Source organism: Abrus precatorius, unplaced genomic scaffold (assembly GCF_003935025.1).
Source record: "Abrus precatorius isolate BTA unplaced genomic scaffold, Abrus_2018 Scaffold8, whole genome shotgun sequence".
Lineage (NCBI taxonomy): Eukaryota > Viridiplantae > Streptophyta > Magnoliopsida > Fabales > Fabaceae > Abrus > Abrus precatorius.
This window is the reverse complement of record NW_020874428.1, coordinates 15,888,141-15,908,593: the sequence shown is the minus strand read 5'-3', so window position 1 is coordinate 15,908,593 and position 20,453 is coordinate 15,888,141. Positions and strand designations below refer to the sequence as shown.

The 20,453-nt window shown below is 31.9% G+C and overlaps 2 protein-coding genes across 2 annotated transcripts; both read right to left on the bottom strand.

Annotated features, from left to right (window-relative positions):
- Positions 1–12,626: 12,626 nt before the first annotated feature.
- On the bottom strand, positions 12,627–13,259 carry LOC113874307 (LOB domain-containing protein 22-like). Its single transcript, XM_027512542.1, has one exon. It carries the CDS (start codon positions 13,257–13,259, stop codon positions 12,627–12,629), a length of 633 nt encoding a protein of 210 aa, XP_027368343.1.
- A 1,350-nt stretch (positions 13,260–14,609) lies between these two features.
- LOC113847418 (BTB/POZ domain-containing protein At1g21780-like) lies at positions 14,610–19,576 on the bottom strand. The gene is made up of 4 exons (XM_027476518.1): positions 19,370–19,576; positions 19,147–19,292; positions 15,638–15,753; positions 14,610–15,385 (listed from the first exon to the last, which is right to left on the bottom strand). Exons 1-4 carry the CDS (start codon positions 19,480–19,482, stop codon positions 14,786–14,788), a joined length of 975 nt encoding a protein of 324 aa, XP_027332319.1. The 5' UTR covers positions 19,483–19,576; the 3' UTR covers positions 14,610–14,785.
- Between the last annotated feature and the right edge of the window lie 877 nt (positions 19,577–20,453).

The window sequence follows — 20,453 nt, the reverse complement described above, 5'->3', positions numbered from 1 at the left end:
TGCTAATTGATAATAAGTATCTAAAATATATAATTTTTTAAAGATATACTAATATATTTAGTTTCTATTATCATTTAATATATATTTATCATATCTTTGAAAACTTTATCTCATATATTTTGTTAGTTTTAATTGATAATTTTTTTGGAGAGTATTTGACTTGAACTCAAAAACTAATATAATTATTTTTTCTTCCCTCTCAATTTTTAATCACATACACATTGCAAAAATTTAACATTAATAAGAAATAAAATTTAAACTCTTTTACATATTAAACTTAAGATTAGATAATGGTAAATTTAAGTTTCTTTCTCTAAATATGACTTGAACTTTTACTTATAAAAATACTCATAAGGCAAAAATTATATTAATTCTTTACTCCCCTAAGACTAATTAGACTAAATTTTGGTTATTTTGATTTGAAAAGGAATATTGACCTAGGAAGCTCTCATCATAAACAAAACCTAACTAACCTTTACAATCTTAAGCTTACTTAAGGAGCTTATTACCTGAGCTAAGCCTAAAGTGCTTCAGGTGGTTGATAAGACAAGAGACGTGCAAACACTCAACACTCAAACACCCGTTAAATACATAAAGACACCTATACACCTGCACAATAGGTATTAGTTTATCTTGATATGGGCAATGTTATTTGAAAATAACAGCGACATTTGTATATTGTTCAGCCTTCTAAGTGAAATATCCACTTCCTTTGTCACAACTTGATTGAATTCAATTCAGCAATGTCGAAGTTACATGTTACCATAATCTTAATTTAACTTTAAGATGTAACAAAAGCATGGAAAGACCTAGGAAGCCTGGCCTAAGAAGAAATAGCAATAATCTCAACCTCGAGGTTCCTTTGTTGCAATACTATCTATCAAATGCTCGCCTATACACAAAATTCTTAAGATGTTGTTATAGAGGGAACAAAATAATTTCTTGGCATCATCTTAGTCCTACATCAACCATTACTACCAAGCAGCAAGAGGCTGTACCTACTATAGAAGCCACACGTTGAGATGCTAAGCCCAAGGATCAAAGGACAATGATGGATTGATTAAGAAAATATGATAAAATTCATAATGAGCATCGTATAATTCCTACATAAACAAGAGAACAATGCATCAACATTCTTCTTGGAAAACCTAGATTATCATGTAGACAGTGCAGAAACTGTTAAAACATTAAAAGACTTAAATGTTCAAAATTCAAGTGGGGAAGGCTAAAAAGGAATATGGAACATGGAGAGACTATCTAATAAAATATGGATAAATTATAAAACAAGAGGCATGTTGAGTTGTTTTTCCAAAATTACAAAACGTGAAAGGGAAAAGTCAAAAAACAAAAACACATAAAAGACATAGAAATCTAGAATGAAAAATAGAAAAATACAATTCCAACATTAAGATTTATGAATATGAAGAAGTAAGTTGCAGGTACACCAACATTACCATGAAATATATTAAGGAAAGCATACAAGTTGGAGAAAAGTAGAGTTAGATTGTAACATCCTCTTTTCATTTTTTGGTAATTTATGTTTTCTTTAATATTAAGTAGTATTTGAGTGTATTTAGAAGGGAGTATAGAGGATTTTTGTAAGGATTGTGATGTAGTAGATCTCGCTCAGGCACGATAAATCTTACCTAGGCGAGATTGAACGCGCAGGAATATCTTGTAGTAGGGCTATCTCGTTCAAGCGAGACTATTCTTGCTCAAGTGAGATAAGATAAGTGTTGCCTAACTGTCACCTCGCCCAGGCGAGATGGGTCGCTTAGGCGAGGACCCACAGGAAAAATGACATACCCTTTGGACACTATCTTGCTCAGGCGAGATGGAGCTCGCTCAAGCGAGCATATGGAGCTCGCTCAAGCGAGCATATAAAGCTTGCTTGTCTAGGCCAAATGACTGATATATGCTTACTTGCATTGTATGATGAATACGTGATATGGAACCTTCTGTGTAATTTTGTATGATGTTATGAAATATATGTGAGTATAATAATATAAAGTAATAATGTTGATATCAAAGATTTTATGATTGAAATTGTATCAATGAATGTATGCGTGGAATGGACTTAGTTTGGAAGTGATTTACTAAGCACGATCTTATGAGTGGGACAGAAGAGAATAACTCTAGAAATGACCTAAGAGTCAGATATGGATTTGATCTAGTGTAAATAGTTACAAAGATACACTGGGGGTATAGAGTCTGGAGACGATGAAAATTTGGGAGAAACGTAGGATGGTGAGCGACATTCGTGTATGTGTACACACTCTTTCTGAGAGCAAATGCATCACATGGTCTCACACTCGTTTCCTGACTAGATGTTTGGAGGGCAAGTGTACCATCGAGAAGTAATAATAGGTTCTTAAATTAAGTTCCCAAAATATCGTCCTACAAGAATTGATTTTCAATTACTAAGAATTTCCTAATTCAATTGTTTAAGCTTCAAAGATACAAAATAAATTAAAAATAAGAATTTATAAAATCAATTATAAAACTAAGAGCAAGGAATACAATACACGTCTTGGTTAAACTTATCGGAGAGGAACTTAGGGCATATGGGTTTTCTCATTCAATCCTTTATATTATTTTTCTATTTAACTCTAAATTTGATTTCCTTGTGATTACCAATCATTCATATAAATACTATTAATATCCAATGGTCGTGCAATATTAATATTCTTTTCTCTAAATTAACATCCCCAATGGTCATGCAAAACATTAATTTAAGAAAGCTTAAGGAACCTATGAACTTGTTACTTTAATAATGATTAGAAGAGAAAGATTGGTTTGATCCACCTAATCCTTTGTCTCGTTTTACCTTATAGATTTATTAATTAACTGAGGTACGGTTACCTGACGATATAATTAATTAGGATTAAGAAAGAAGCGCAATAGGATAAAATCTAATCACAAAGCGGAAATCAAATTTAGATTCAAACATCAAAATTCCATAAATTCATGAACGATAGTTCCCATAGCCCTAGCTATGGACTTAGTTACTCATGCTAAAGAAAAGAACTAAAACAATCATAAACAAAGCCATAAAGAAAAGAAATAGCAAAACTAGAGTGTGATGAGTTCCCAGTCTTCAAGTACGGTCGCTTGAAGTTCCAAGTCTCGCCATGCATGTGCCAAGGATCTCGTGCAAGAGAAAAGAGACGAGAGGTGTATCCGAAAGCCAAAGACTAGATGTAAAAATATTTCCTTTATGATGTCTGAGATCTTCCCTTTTATAGGATTTGAAAACCCTAAAAACTCTTTATTAATGGGCTTCCCGCAGATGAGCACGGCCGTGCAAGGCCTTAAGCACGACCGTGCATGGGCTTAAAGCACCCCCGTGCTTATTGAATGGGTCTGGGCGTACTGACTGCTCCAAAGCTCTAATCTTCCATCAATTTGGGACTAGAATGCACCCAAAATCCACTTGCGGCCTCTTTATACCAAATTGCACAATTAATATATAAATTAGTGTAAAACCTAAATAAAATAAAGGTCAAATATGAATATATGGACTGTAAAAGAGGGCCTAATTACAGACTTATCAACTCTCTCATACTTATCTGTTTGCTTGTCCTCAAGCAAAGTGTTGGTTAAGAGTAACATAATAATTAATCATATACAATGATCCACCTTTGAGTGATCTCCTAGCGTTATAATTAATGAGCTAAATTGTTCACTCTTTATGTTACCATATAACATCAAATAATTTTGAACAATTTACAACACATAATTAAATGCTTAAACAAACTTTTAAAGTCAGGCCACTTTGGTGACTAACAAGCTACCCATACATTAAGCATTAAATTGTGAAGTTCTCACTATGATCATATAATTCAGAATTAATTAATTTGAGAATTTTAATCACTCTGATGAGTAAAATATAATTTGATGTAATTCTAAAATTATCTATTAGTTTTATGAATTCTATTTTTTATTTTGCCGTGAAGTCACTATGCACTGTCATGCTTTTACTTTATGTATGGTCATGCTTTGTTGAAGTATAGCCATGCTTATTTCTAATGCATGGTCGTGCTTCCTGATGCATGGTTGTGTTTCATTGAAGCATAGTCGTGCTTGTTCTTGATGCGTGACCCTTTTCCTTGATGCATGGCCTTGCTCTCTGACCAGACTTCACAAATGTGTGCTTACATTACAGATTCAAAACCTAACATTTCTAGCTTCCAAAATCTTATGATTTTTAATTATTGAATCCTAAATAATCATTCAACATCAAAATAATGGCAATCCATCATATAGTCATAATTATTGGCTGTGTTTTGTTGAAGCATGGACATGCTTGATCCTAATGTGTGGCTCTTCTCCCTAATGCATGACCCTGCTCCTTGATAAAATGCCCTTCTCCCTGACCAAATTTCACAAATGTGTGCTTACATTAAAGATTCAAAACCTAACATTTCCAACTTCCAAAACCTTAGGGTTTTTAATTATTGAATCCTAAACAATCATTCAACATAAAAATAATGGCAATCCATCATATAATCATAATTATTGGCTAACCTTAATTATCAAAATTCTTAGGATTCATTTAATTTAGGAAAAAACTTTAACAGAGAACCAATCTTTCACATGGAATCACAAAATTCATAACCAAAGGCTCTGATACCAACTGTTAGATTTTAATTTATTATGTAATTTCTATCTTTGATGTAACTATTATGAAATTACTATTCTCATTGATCTTGAATTACATGGTTCTCATAACAATATATAGTTTTTACACAATCAAGAGTTTAGAGAGCATTAACTTAAATCCATTGTTCTTTGATGTTGTTGAGCCCTTGGTATTTTCTCTAACTTTTCCTGCCTCTTTTAGCTCCTTTTCAATGGTTGAGAGAAAGTTTCTTTCTTGCGATTACCATGACCGTGAAAGTAATAGTCCCAGTAATAGTGAATCCTTTAACCTCTAGTTGGTAACCGCTTTGTATATTTTATATTTAACCACCATTACATTGAATTATTAATTAGAGTCATGCTATAAGTTACATAGGTCATTATAATAAGATTATTAAAATAATCTAACATATATAGTCCTGGTCAAACCATAACAAGGAGACCAAGTTTGTGATAAAGGTTGAGAAATGATTCAATGCTTGCAATACCCTCAAATACAAGCTTTCCTAGTTCTAGTTCATGTAGATTCCAAGTACCATATGTTTGAATGGTGTTCAAGCCCAACGCCTTGGCTTTTAATAGTCTATCTTCCCAGTATTGTAAATTAGAAGTAATAACCATATTGCCATAATGAAGCATGTAACTTACACAAAATAAATATCTCATGATGTCTCAAAGAATAATGGGCCAAACTTCATTTATCAGTCTGTGTTGTTCTTATGAGAAAGATAACAAGAAGTGGTGATAGGTCACTCCATTTTCTTGTTCTACTATGTGCATAAAATGGCAACATAAAAGAAACTAAAACCTATTTAAAGATGAAAGAAACCTATCTTAAAATTGAAGACATAAGCTAAATTCAGGAAGTGGAGAATGAAGATACCTTATTATGATGAGAATGAAGGGGAAAGTGAGTTGCAAAGAAGGAAAAAGAGCAAAAATAGGAAGAAAGGCACAAAAAAGCATGAAAGAGATGAAGATAAAGAAAAGATAGCTTTGTTTCTTAGCCATGGCTAATAGTTTGGAAGCTGTACAATTGCTCTTCACTCTGTTTCTCATTCACCCAACTACCCACATCACTATTCATGCGGGCTATATTGTACCAAAAATATTTTATTGCAGTTATTTAAGCAAAAGTTGCATGATATAAAAGAGTTAAAAATAATAATTCGTAAAAAATTATTTGATTGTAGGACTTTTTAACCCATAAGACTTATAATTTGATAGACTTTTTGGCCCTGACCCACATGAGCTAGGGTTAGAGTTGAACCAAATGGGCTTTTCACATGGAAAATGAAAACATTTCACATTAAAGCATGGAAAATTTTCACATGGAAGCAATGATCACCAAAGATTCAAAGCAGAGCAACAGTCTCAAAAATTAAATTTGAAGTTGAAATAAAATATTGTCATGAGGTGGCCACCAATCGTAAGCACATCTTAATATTTAGAGGCAGAACAAAACACTAGTAGCATTTTTGCAATTATAAATTCAAAATGTCAATGAAACACTATATAAGATAGGATTATACCAAAATATTAGATGTAAAAAAAATACCTTTACTATTGACCAGTTAAAGACTTCTCCATTTCTTCAAGTCTTATCATACAAACTTGCAATGAGAACAAAAAAAGAATCAAAACACAATCATAGTAAAATTTGAGAGAGATACTAACTAGCAAGTGCATTAGGTAGTTGTAGTAAGTAATAAATTTTGAAAATCAATATGAGCCCCAAGTATCGTCCACAAGATTTGATTTTCAATTACCACTTCACAATTTAACAATTAGTTGAGCAAAACAATTCATTTGAAAGGTTTGTAACATGTAAAAGTAAGAAATAAGAACAATAAAAGGTAATAAACTTGCTGTAAAAACAATGTATGAATTTTGTATTAAGAATGCTATATGGAAAATAGTTACATTTGAACTCTTGAGAATTTTAATTGATTGATAATCAATTTCATTTCTTTAACCAAAGGACAATTTCTTGCCTCATTGATCCTAATACCTAATTAAACCTCCCTAATCCCTTAGGTGAAATTTAATCAAATATTGCATTAAGTTCTGAAAATTATAGGATTACTAGATCACAATACTTATTCCTAAGGTCTCAATAACCTAGGCATATGATTCAGATATGAGAAATAAACTCAATTTTCATTGATGAAAATTCCTCTAAATTCAATTGAATGAAGGATTAGTTCACAACTGCATTTAGAACAGAATCATATACTCAATTCAATTAAAATCTCAAGATCCAATCCACAATTACATCACAACATCAAATCTGGATCCATAGATCCCTAACCAAAAAGGCTTAGAACAACATTACAATGGAAGAAGGAGAAAAAAGAGAAGAAGACAAGAAGTAGAAGAACGTCTTCCAAGATTCAATCTTCACACTGATTCCTCTAGCAAGAAGCTTGAAAGTCACTCTCAATCTCTCTCTCTGACTTCCCTTGGAAGTTAAAATAATTACAAAGTGAAAAATAACAAAAATGACCCAAAGTCCCATTTTCTGAACTTCTAACTTCTATTTATAATGTTTTTTATGCCTTTTTCCTTTCCACACATTAATTTCTGAGAATTCTAGCATAAAAGGTCTTCTAGAAGCTTCTATAACTGAATTAGGAACTCAAATCGTCCAAAGTTGACACGTAGAAGAGGTATTTAAAATTCTGTTATTTTTGTGTAGACACTTTAAGTGGTTAAAGTGTCTACGCGCAAGTGTTCTTCATGGGAGGATCCTCATGTGTAGCTACTTTCAGCGCTTGAAGTGGCTACGCTCTTACTGCGTAGCTACTCTGAACACTTGAAGTTGCTACTCTCTTGGTCTTCATGAATTTTCTTCTTCAAAGTGTTAACTTTATGTACTCAAAGTGATTACGCCTTACACATACCACTTGATTCTTCATCTTTTAATGATTCTTCATCTTTTAAGCTTAATTCCTCTACTTTTTTCACTTCAATCTTCAACTCAAATTCTCAGCTCAAGCTTCTGCACAAGGATTAAGTCATTTTAAGTCAAATTGTTCAGAATTGGACTAAAAATCTAAAAGTCAAAACTATTTACATAATTATGAATATTGATGTAATTTTTATGATATTTCCAAGTTTACTTAGCACTTTACTACTTATTTATTAACAAAACTATACTAAAAATTATGGTAAAATGTAGATTTATCACACCCTCAATTTTGTGGCCCTTGTATGGAAAAATAGGAGTTTTGGTGCAGGGTCTGTCACTGGAGCGAGAAAGAGTGTCCAGAATGAGGCATTTTGATGCTCTCTCCTTGTAGCAAGGATTCTCTTACTGTAGCGAGGATGCTTTCGCTGTAGCTAGAATGACAGATAGTAAAGGAAAATTTTGTCTAGTTTTTTCGCTACAGCAAGAGGAGGGCTCAATGTAGCGAGAATTTCTCGTTGTAGTGAGAATATTGTGAATTAAGGGGTATTTAAGGGCCTTCAACCTAGAAAAGTTTACAATCCAAAATCTCAACCTCCCCTCTGTTCTCTCTGATCTCTCACCTTCCCTTCTAAAAAATCCTCCTTTAAACTTCAATCTTCCTTCAAATCCGGGCTTAGGAGCTCAATCATTCAGATCCAAGTAAGTTTCTTGAAATTTGATTTTCTAACTCCATTCTTATTTCTTAGTTTTTGATATAAAGTTGTATGTTTGCAATACTCAAGGGAACCTTAACCTTCAAGGCGATATCCTCTCTCGAAACGTCGTGTCTCTCCCTTGGATCTCTAGAAAAACTCGATATAAGAGACTCATTTACAGGTAAAGGGAGTTAATCTCAAACCCTAAGTCTTATTTATACAATTTAACATAGAAAACTCAACTATTTGATTCTAAGTAGCAAAACTATAAGGTTTTCAGTAAAATCATAGTGTAGAAAACAAATTTCCTGTGTGAAAACCCCCTTTTGAACCCTAACTTTGGTATTTCATTGTGGGTAATAGAACTCCAATGATTCTCTATATTGTATTATTAAAATTGAAATTTTGGGTACGAGGAACCAACAATTTAATCCAAAGATCATTTAAATAGAATTTTATATTAAAAAGATGAGTAACTAAGCTTCTGAGGAATTTTTAAGATTTTTCCATTATTTATGTATGAATAAGTGATATTAAACTTTAGGATAGGTGATCTTATTAATGCTGAGAAAGTGTGTATGTTGGATTGTACAATTGGGCTGAGTTTGGAGGTGTCTGGTCTTCGACACATTGTATTGATCTGTGTGGTGTGAAATTGTTTAAGGACCTTTTATGTTAGATGGATATGATACTATAAATATTAATGTTTGTTGATAATTGATGCATGTTGGAATAGGTGAAATTATGTTGTTAATGAAAAGTGTTATACTATTCTCAAATGAAGAAAGAGTTTTGTGTATAAAAGTAAATGATATGACATGATGAAGGAATTATGAGAGATGTAATCGCAATATGTGAGTTAGATAGATTGATGAATGTTATTAGGATACAGGTGTTGTGGTACATTGAAAGGTGTACTCCTAATACATATATTGTACTACTAAAAAATATTTTCAATATTATATTTGTATGTATATACACCTTTCTTCTGTCCAATAAGAGATTTAATGGGGCGCGAGATACTCACCCTTACTAATATTTTCAGGTAATGAAAGTGAAGAAATAAAGATGATTGATTCGTTCTAGGACCATAGTCCAGTGAGATTTGAAGGATGATTGCTCGGTAGAAACTAGAATATCTTGAGAAATTGTAGTATTTTTACTCAGAGTATATTTTATGTTGACCAAGTTCTGTAAATATTTTTAAATGACAAATTTTATAATTTATAATACTTGGGTAAATTTTGTTATAATGAATAATTTGAAAATGTTCTTAGTAGTATTCTAAACTTATATGTATTTAATGTGAACCAAATAATTTATTGGATGTAAATTTAAGTTTTATTTATTAATTTAAAGTCTTGAAATTATTCCTTTGGAAGTTTTAAATATTGTGGAATTTTATAAAATTTTCATAGAAAGAATATAAGTTTTGTTTTTATTCAATTCTTAAATCCATGAAATAGAACAAAATTATCTTATTTTTCTCCTTTATTATAAAAATTTATTCATTTATTTACTTCTATACGAAATTGAGGATGTTACAACCTATGCATTAGGAACTTTGTAAACACAATCAACTTTTGCATGTAATCAAAACTATAAATTAGGGATTCGATAAACAAATTATCAAAGAGTAAAAATCTCACCTTTTCTTAGGACCTACTTTACCTTGTAGCTTTGCAATAATAACAAATCAAAACTATAAATTAGGTATTCAATAAACAAATTATCAAAGAGTAAAAATCTCATCTTTTCTTAGCACCTACTTTCCCTTATAGCTTTGCAATAATAACGAATCAAAACAATATTAGAGTTCAAATATATTATGTGAAAATGAGATTGAGGTTCAAATAGTAGATGAAAAAATGTAAAAATGAAATTGGGGTTCAAACAAAGAATGATAAAATGTGAAAATGAGATTAAGATTTAAACAGTAGATGAGAAAATGAGATTGAGATTCAAAAAAATCTTCTAGCAGCGGAGATGTTTTGCCTCTGCCGAGCCATTTAAAAGAGAGGTGCCGACGCCACTTTCAAAACTTACTTATTATATGAATATACACTAACCTAACATAGCTATTGTTAGGGCAGGGATGACTGTCTGTTTCACATTTCACATATTCTAAAGACCTGAAACACTACCGTTGGAGCATCACACCTCTAATAACTACAACAAAAATAATTTTTAACAATAATTTTTATAATTTTTAGTAACAATAAAAATAACTATTTAAAATTTTATTGATAAAAATTATTTACTGTCATATCTAACATCAATAAAAGTGCTACGGACCATTACCATGTTGATAAAAGCTTACTTTATTGTTACTAAAAATTTTAATTTATTAAAAATGTTAATGACAATTTAAATAGTTACTAAAATTAATTTTAAAATTTATTATTTTGTTTATTTACTAGCTTTTATTATTGTTAATTAATTGGTTTTGATGAACGTGAGGAAAATAAAGTTCAAAAATGCAGTTAGAGCCACACTTTATGCGTGCAAACCTATGTGTTATTGATTCTTGATACGTTGCTTTCCATGAATAAAACAACGTCTTTCTTATTTAAAGCTTTGTCTTTTATTTCTTTCCTTTATTTGTTAATTAAAGCATATTTTCTAGGTTATAGGGTTTTTTTAATATAAAATAAAAAGACAAATGAATAAAATCTATCTATGAGAGAAATCTTAACTGATTCAGTTGTGTATAATTTGGTTCTTAAAATCTCACTAACTTTTGTTTTATCTTAATTAAACAATTTGGTGAGCATTTACTTTGTTTGTTATCATTCTATATTTTTAAAATTTTTAATTTTATATATTTTTATATGTCATGGCAATGATAATAATGGTATATAAGTTAATTCTATTATATTTTATTCTGAATATGTTTTATTTTAAAATTTATAATCAATTTTATTTTAGTTGAATATGTTCTATTTTAAATTTTATATTTAAAAATTAAAAGCTTACAACTACCTCAAAGAAATCTAATTTAAGACAAATGTCGCCCTCAGAAAAAGCCTAATTTAAGGTAAATATTTTTTTATGTTTTTGAATGACACTAATGTCATGTGTCATTTCTGACGTCAGATATTGTTTTTGCAAAACCTTATCTCAGTAATTTTTTTAAAAATTAATCAGGCAACAAAAATCTCAACTTATAACCAAATAATATAATGAATTTTTATTGTTTTATATCTAAATATTATCATACATGTACTTGATGAGATGGCCTTGAACAGTTTGGACTCTTGGGATTGCTTGATTATGTCAAAGAATTTTGAGTTGGTCATTTCCGAACAATGTGTTAAAAAGTTAATGATATCTTCAGATGACATATCTAAATCTTTTCACATGGGTGTAATTTTAAAAAAATTTATACTTTTGATTTAAATATTTTTATTTAACTTACATTAGTAAAATAATAAATTATAATCCTTACATGTGAATTAAATAAAGGCTTCAAATAACTATAAGAGTTTTTAATTAGTATTACATTCTCTTAATTAAATTTTGGAAGACATATTATTATAAACAATGAGTTAGGTGTGTTGCATAGGTTATAATTAATATTCTCTTAAATTTTGGTATACTAATGAAATGAGGTAGCACAATTGTGCCTATCGAAACGGAATATTTTTCTTTAGTGTTATATACTTAATTAAGGGGGAAAAAATGAAAGAATAGATTAAAAAAAACCAGACAAAGGAAGTGCGATGAAAATATCAATTGTTCTTCCACTCTCTTGATGGTAAAGAAATGGAGGAGATGGATTCTCGTGATTCCAAGTGAGTAGTGAAGTGAAGGATATGGAAAGAGAAACAGCATTAATGGGATTCACATGGAGGGTGGCTGAAACAGAAGAGAAAGTGAAGAAAAAATGGCGCATGAGATTCCAATGCTTAGGGCTGAATTGGAAAATGGAGTTGCAGATAGAGAGACCGTAAACCACCACCTTTCTAATACTTCATAACATGTGCTTCGTATGTGCATATTTGCAAAGATCAGGAAAATATAAAAAAAAGAAAAGCTTTAAAAGATTGTTATACTCACAAACAAATCCTAATCAATGCAAAAATGATAATTTGATATTTATGTTTTATGCTCAGAAACATTGGCAGGTGACACGTTTACGTAACATTGTCATCATATCATATCCACCGAGCATAACTGCTATTTAAAATAACATGCATTCGCGGGTGATTATTAGATACTATACGTTGCATTAAAAACTACACATTCTCTAAAAACACTGAATACTATAATAAAAAACCAAAGTTTAAATCTTTGAACTACAACTAAACTTAATTATTTTAAAAAATAAAAATCCGTTGTGTACGGGGCGATAACACTAATTACTTGCATTATTTTCTTTAGTTTTCCTTTTGGTTAGCCTGATGATGAGATCCAGCATCCGAATTCATTTCGTTCATGGAGTCAAGAGCAGGCTCTTGATCATCGTGCCAAGAGTCGACAACAGATTCTTGGTTATCCTCTAAAGACAAATGGGACAAAGGAATGGAGTTCAGTAAAGCCCACATGTTGATGTCTTCTTGTGAAGGATTATAACTGACGTGTTGTTGTTGTTGTAGTTCTTGTGGCATTGATTCAAGATTAGGTTGAGGGGCGGCATTGATGATGTTACCAGAGCTACCCTGAGCCTTGAAAAAAGCAAGATTTTGACGAACAAGGTGAAGTTCGGCTTCGGTGGACTCAATCTGTGACTGCAACTGTTGAATTACTCTGTGACAACCGCCAACAGGATCTATGGCGCGCATGTCAGATTCGTAAATAATGGCGCTCGCAGCTGCATCTCTATTTTGAGGATCAAGAGTCTTCAACATATTGGTGATTCTACCAACACCAAATAATCTGTGTGCGTTGATAAATTGGTCCTGACGATCGTTAGGAAAATAACTTGAGAGAATGCAGTGAGTGCCACACCTTCTGCGTTGAAATCTGCACGCCGCGCAAGCGTCTTTGACTCTTGGTATGTGGCTTTCCATGAATAAAACAACGTTTTCTCCGGCTAAAGTTTTGCCTTTTATTTCTTGCCTTTGTTTATTAATTAAAATCTATATATGAGAGAGATTTTAACTGATTCGGTTGTGTATAACTGATTGTTTGGAGATGCTTTGTAACAGTTAGAGTCCGTTTTAAGGCTTCTTCGCAAGGCATGCAGGTTTTTTTTTTTTTCAGTGGCTGAATCATTGCAACATTAGTAGTCAATCTCGTTCCTGCTGACTCTGTCGTGAAATTCAATGATTTAATTTTTAAATTCAAAATTGCTTTTTAGTACAAATTTGTGTATACAAAATTGTATATATAATAACCATTGATGATTTCAGTCAATGATTTTGTTATTAATTTTTTTGAAGTTAATATTTTTATAATAACTTATTAATTCGTTAATATTTTTATGATAATATTTTATTAATATTTTTATAATGTTTGAATGGTTGGAGAACTAATGAATCCTAAATGTTTATACAACTTTTTCTAAAAGCGAGAAAGAAAATATATTAAAATGAAACATCAGATAAACTCTTGAAAATACACATTAAGTTTAAAATTAAGCACCCTCACTTAATAATGTCAAATTCATCCCAAATTTATAGTTTATTGTGAATTCCCTTTCTTTGTCTATGCTTCTTAGTCAAGGGAGTAAATTTGAGATACCAAAAGTCTAGTTCAGTTGAATCCTAAATAAAACATGATGTTTTATTAACCCTCTCCTAAGACACATACAAGTTGATAACCTCCACCGCGCCTGCTCTATTAGAAATAAATCATTGTGTATCAATTGAACCTTATCTTCTAAATGTCACTACCCATTTTGAAGAATTCATCATCTTAGATTTTAGCTTCATTTAACGAGTTCCAGTAGTTTCAGCTAAAGGTTCTAGGGAAAGATGATGTCATATGCAAACACAAATTACTCACAATATTCGAAATAATTAATTTTCATGCCCCAATTTTAATGTTGTAGATTTATGTATATGTATGTCTTGTCTTCACAAGTTCAAAATATTTAGATCCGTCACTCCATAGTTTTATCAATATCTTGCCATCGACTCTAAATTATAACCAAAACGAGGGAAATATATAATTGTAAATAAAAGAAGCAACGAAGCAAGAGTAATTGGTTAATTTAAAATTCTTATCTTTTGGTATATCCCCCCTTTCTTACAAACCATTTGTCCATTACTCTTCTTTCTAAACATGTTCCTTGATATCACCAGCATCTAACTTTTTTTTTGGTCAAGAGCAGCATCTAGCTTCCTAAACATGTATTCCCTCTTTTAGCATAGTTTGGTCCTCCTCCTTTTAGGATAACAAGTGATATTGGGGCCAATATATACAGAATAACGCACACCCTCATTTGGCATTTTAACTGCAAGGTTGTTGAAGAGGGGGGCACATTAGTATTACTATACATCATAATATAATATACTACTAAAAAGTAAAAACATGATTATTCAAAAGGATCCATGATTTGCCAGACAAAATGGTGCCAAGAGTTTCACACAACCTATTTCCAAATTGTAAGCACTTCCTGAAACATCTCCCGCATTAGCTCCCTGTCAGCATGACGGAAAAAGGTATTTATTTCATCTCTAACATCATGTATCTTACCAAAATCAAATAAGAATGTGAAACATCCTTTCTTTAACTTGTGCAACTGGTAAAGCCAAGCCTCGTTTAGCCTCTCCAGAACATTTCCTGAGTTAAGATCTTCCAGTAGGCTTTCTTCACAGGCATCTTTCAGATCACCAATCTCATATTTATTGGCTGCTCCAAGCAACGCAAGCCTGTGGTTCCAGAAATCTTCTTGTTTTATAGTGCCGTACAAGTAACTCAGAAGGGACATGCACGATTCTTGTGACATATCTTCCATGTGGACCATAGATGTCTCTTTCTCATCTCCATCATGATCACACAAGCCCTGGAACACAGGAGAACTTGCAGACAAAACTGCTTTATGAGCTCTCAGGGTCCCATCCGTAGTGATAATGGCGAGGTCAGCATGTATAGCATCATCAAGCATGCGAGAGAGGCATCGAAGAGTGCTTTGAGCTGCAACAGATTGCAGTTTTCCATCAGATGGCCATATAGATCTAGCTTCTCCACCCTGATTTTCAGAAGAAACAATCAAAGTTTAAGAAGAAACAATGTAATACTAACTCAGAGGTTCCCTGGACAGAATGCAATTGATCAGATAAAGAACATGATGCACTGCTTGGTGCTTAGCAAGTAACTTATACTGACATTTTATAAACAGATGGATATCTAGAGTAAAAACAAGCACCATTATATTTATGTATAAATTATATAATTGTTTACTTACATTAATATCATACAAATATAAATATTAGGAACTCACATTCAGAGGGCAGATCTTCAGGTCAAGAAATTCAACATCGATAACAATACGCCCAATTAGTGTAGTATCCACAGGCCAGACAAAATCATCACATGTCCTAAGCACCCTCTCATGAACTGAGCATTACAAGCACATATAAGTGAAGGCACAACCTGTGTCAGCATTTCATCATACAATCTTGAAGTTGCTACAGGTAAATGCAATTTTAATCTTCATGGTTGCAGTTTGAGGTGGCAATGCAAATATAGCCTTTTTTCTTGTCAGTAAACAGAAGATGCAGCAGATTCCAAAATCAGAACACTAGAATTCAGGTATAAAAGAAAACCTTGATGATCAGAGACTCAAAAATGTTGGAAGTAAACTTCAAGCTTGTGTTGCTAACATGGATTTAGGGGGCAAGACAAACAAAAACACTTGAAAGCATTTGAGAATAAATTTTGAGTTTTATGAATTGCTTGAGTGTTTTGCACTCAACATACTGATGCTTATATATACAGAAATAAATAAAACTTAGTCTTAAGGTGTGTCTAGATACACAGTTTAAGCCTTATTTAATGAACTCTTTTTATATGATAACTAATGTCACAAATTTAATCATGAAAATTATTGGAATAAACTGAAAATAATTTATTTTGATAAGTTATACCATAAATTTTATTAAAATAAGCTAAACAAGCTTATAGGAGTTATACATTATTTTCATAAGCTCTTCCAAACATGTCATTAGACAAGGAAAAGTTTGTTTTACCCTCCTATATGTTTGGTCATATATAATTTAGACTCTGACTTTTGAAAGTGTGCAACGGGATACTCTATTACATGTGTGAAAAAACCCTTTCGTTGGTCAGACGTCCAATTCTTCTATTTCTTGGACAAAAATATCTCCAAATCCCTAATTCCCCCTCGCAGTGGCAAACACATTAGCAATCTTCTTTTTCGTGACAAAGAACAACAAAACCCTCTTGCTTCATAGGTAACCACAGTTACACAACCTTTAAACGCTCCACATTCTCCTGGAGCCCAGCAATATCTCCAATGACGACAACGACTTTAACTTCATTGACATCTTTGACAGCCTCTCTCTGCCCTCTCCTCCACCACAACTTGTTTACAACTCAAGAAAATAACAGATGATTGCTAGAAGGTTACAAAGAAAAGATGAGGAAAGACAACAGAGGAATGCTCATAAAGGGATGGGCCCCACAACCTAAAATCTTGCTTCATCTTACCATGGGAGGGTTCCTAACGCACTATGGATGGAACACAGTGGTAAAAGCCATCAGTGCTGGGGTTCCCATAATCTTCATGCCTAGGTTCAACAACCAATACTATAATGAGAAGCTAAAAATTGAGGTACACCACTTCGGGGTGGAGTTAAGCATAGTAGAGTGGTGCATTTCACCATGTCAGGGTAAGAAGAAAGAGATTGTTGAGGAATGTGTAGAGAAAGTTGTGAAGAGGTTGATAGATGGTGATGGTGAGGAAGAGAGTAAGCAACTAAGAAGCAAAGCCAAAGAGATGCAAGAGAAAGTTGTTCAAGAAGGTTGATTTTCCATCTCACGACCCTATGAGTCTATTGTATGCCGAAGCTTGCCGCCATAGAGAGGAGAGTTTAGGGATTTAGGAGTATTTTTGTCCAAGAACAGAGAAATGGGGCGTCTCATTAACAAAAGGACTTTTTTGCACATGTTGGTAAATATAAGGTGTCGTGTTGCACACTTTCAAAAGAGAAGATATAAATTACGCATGACCAAACACATAAGGGGGTAAAGTGAACTTTTTCCTTAAAATTACATATAGTTATAGTCCCAGTAAATATGTCTTCATTTGAGTCTGGTCCTTTCAAATTTTTATGTTAAATTTGACCTAACAATTTTTTTTAAAAAAATGATCCATGTCATGTGATGATATATGAGAGAATATTAGAGTAACATTTATAGTGGAAAAGATGACTAGAAATCGTCTAAAATGATTTGGTCATGTGTAGAGAAGGCCTTTAGAGATGCCAATAAGAAGAGTGGAATGCATGACTCTTAGTTGGATAAAGAGAGGTTGAGGGAGATCCAAAAAAATCTTAGATGAAGTTAAAGAGACCTTTTGATTAATTAAATTTCTGAAAATTTGATTTTTGACTGAGTTCAATAGCATTGTGTAATGCATGTAACTGACCTCACTTAGTAAGATAAGAGTTGGTTGTTGTTGTTTGTTTAAAAATGATCCATGTCACCGCTTAGTGGCAAAGTGGGATGCATCTAATGTCACATTAGCAATCTTTTTGAGGTGGCATCCACATTATTACTATGTGATTGGAAGGACTATTTTAAAATTTATAAGAACCAAAACTAACAATTTTCAAGCAATGAATAATTTCATGATTTTCAAGCCATTGATCTCGCTTGTTGGAATTGTTTACAATTTTGTCCAGAGCAGCTCACTCTCCATTACCAAAATAAGCCATGCCCCAATAAAAAGAGAATTATAGCAACTTATCTAGCACAAAATTAACCAGATTACCCTTCCAAACCTTTCTCACTCACTGTCCCATGTTGTAAACAATATCAAACTAATATACCCAGCAGAACAAGCTGGAAAAAGGAGAACAAGGCCTAAGTGCAAAAGGAAAGCCTAAAGATTCTGATGGCTATGTACAGTCTTGAAAAAAACAGATAGAATAAAGGAGAGGAAGCATAGCTAGGTCATGTGTGGCAGGATGCATTACATGAGCACTGAGATGATGCAGTAGTTTATTAAAAGGTAGTTAGTTATATTTATACAGCAGCAGAGTATTTTCACCTTTCACTTCATTTCTCTCTCTTTCTCTGTCTTCTGATCACATTACATTACTTTTCATATCATTCACTTTTCTCTCTTCTCTTCTTATCTCTTACTAGGTGAATACACCCAGCGAGTGTACGAATATCATCTTTCATTCAAGAATACCAACATCACCTAGAATACTCCGTAAAGCTGATACAGTATAAAAATCGAAATTTTCAGCACCTCTTTTCTCTTGGTGGTTCTCCTTACTTCAAACTAAGGAATCCATTCTAACCCCCCACTCCCTACCAGTCTCTTTTGAAGACCCTTCCTTGATAATAGCCACACAGTAATCTCTAATCACTAATGAAAATCATAATCCAAAATCTCATCCTATAATTAGACTCCAACAGATGTTATATCATATCATCATGCAAACAATATCCACAGGCTCCATCTCTTTCAATCACAAACACACTTGGATCAATCCAAAGAACTTGAAATCACACAACTTTACAAGATCAATCAGAGTCTCAATATTAAGATTTATACCCAAAAAATAAAATAAAATAAAAATCTTTACAATTGATCTTCTAAAAGCTCATTTCTTCAATATTTTAAATCGAAGTCCACAACAGAAATCGCAACCGCAATATCATCTACAACCTTAATCTTCCGCAATTATGATGTTAAAAAAAAAAAAAAAAAAAAACAGAGAGAGAGAGAGAGAGAAGGGGGTAAAAAGAACATACCAGGGGAAATGTAAAATCTGCGGGTAGAGCCAGTGTTAGAGACACGTAGAATGAAACGTGCAACAGGTGGCTGCTCCTTAGAAACTCTTGAAGGTTCTGGAAAGAGGTGAATATAGAGATACCTATTCCGCTCGATGGACAAGTACCTGCGAAATCAAGAAACATTTCAAGCACAATCATAATGCACTACCAGTGTAGAGGCACGTGATTTGCGCATGCTTACCAGTTCCAAATTCCGAGCCTGAAAGGGTCGGATTTTTTGTAGGAACAGGGTCCGAAGTTGTCGATTTTCCATTGGGCTAATCTGGCAATTGTTTCCACTCTGGAATCGGCCATGTTGGTGAGTGGTTATGGCTGCGTTGAAATTGCTAAGACCGAAGAAGGAGAAGCGCATAGAAGGAGCAAGCAAGGTTGGACTCTGTCTAAAAGCATCGTTAGTTGAAAAGCAATGAGTTTCTAATGGTTGATTGAAGACTAATCTATGATTGGATTTAGTTTACTATTTTCTAAAGAAATACAAATTACCTGTGGACGCTGGTTAGTGTCACTGTTCAGTGTTGATTAATTATGTATTTCTGGATTGTATCAGTAAATTTTCATTGTAAATTTAATAAAAAATATATATTTTATTTATTAAATAAAAATAAATAAAAAGGATCAGATTTTTAATATTGAAAAAAATATCAAAATAAATTAAATAAATCAAGATAATTTTTCTATTGATATGGTGAGTCAGAAAATAAAAATTAAAAATTACATTTATATTTCAATCATAATAATTTTAAGTTTTTAAATTTATCTAAAAAAAGGAAGATATCTTTAATTTAATATAACAAATTAAGATTTTAAAATTAAAATCAAAATTTAAAAAATAACAAGAAAGGTCACATGATTTTATATAGAATAAAAAATACAAAAAAATATTCTTGTTCAAAAATTAAGAATAAAATTTATATTATAAGGATGAATTTATTAATTAAAATAATGTTAATGAATTTATTGTATAATTAAATTTTGAGGTTTTGCTTTATTAACAAAAAAGGATTTTATAATATATATATATATATATATATATATATATATCTTTGGTATTAAAAAATAAATATGAGATTATTTTAAAATTATGTGAAAAAAAAAACTAAATTTATGAGATGAAAATAATATTTGTATCTAAGTTTCAATTCTAAAATATTTAACACTAATGTAATAATTAGAGAATAGTATAAAGTAAAAATACTCATGAATTAGAAAGAAAACTTAGATAGAAGTTAATTAAAAAAATTACATTTTTAATGTTTTAAATTTTT

Bases quoted from the DNA above. Each gene is read 5' to 3' on its own strand.
- LOC113847418 (XM_027476518.1), bottom strand. From the start codon at position 19,482: ATGGCCGATTCCAGAGTGGAAACAATTGCCAGATTAGCCCAATGGAAA. The intron at 15,754-19,146 runs GTATGTTCTTTT...TGTAATGCTCAG, and splicing joins CAGATTTTACATTTCCCCTG to TTCATGAGAGGGTGCTTAGG. The intron at 15,386-15,637 runs GTGAGTTCCTAA...TCTGAAAATCAG, and splicing joins TGAAGATCTGCCCTCTGAAT to GGTGGAGAAGCTAGATCTAT.
- LOC113874307 (XM_027512542.1), bottom strand. From the start codon at position 13,259: ATGGAAAGCCACATACCAAGAGTCAAAGACGCTTGCGCGGCGTGCAGA.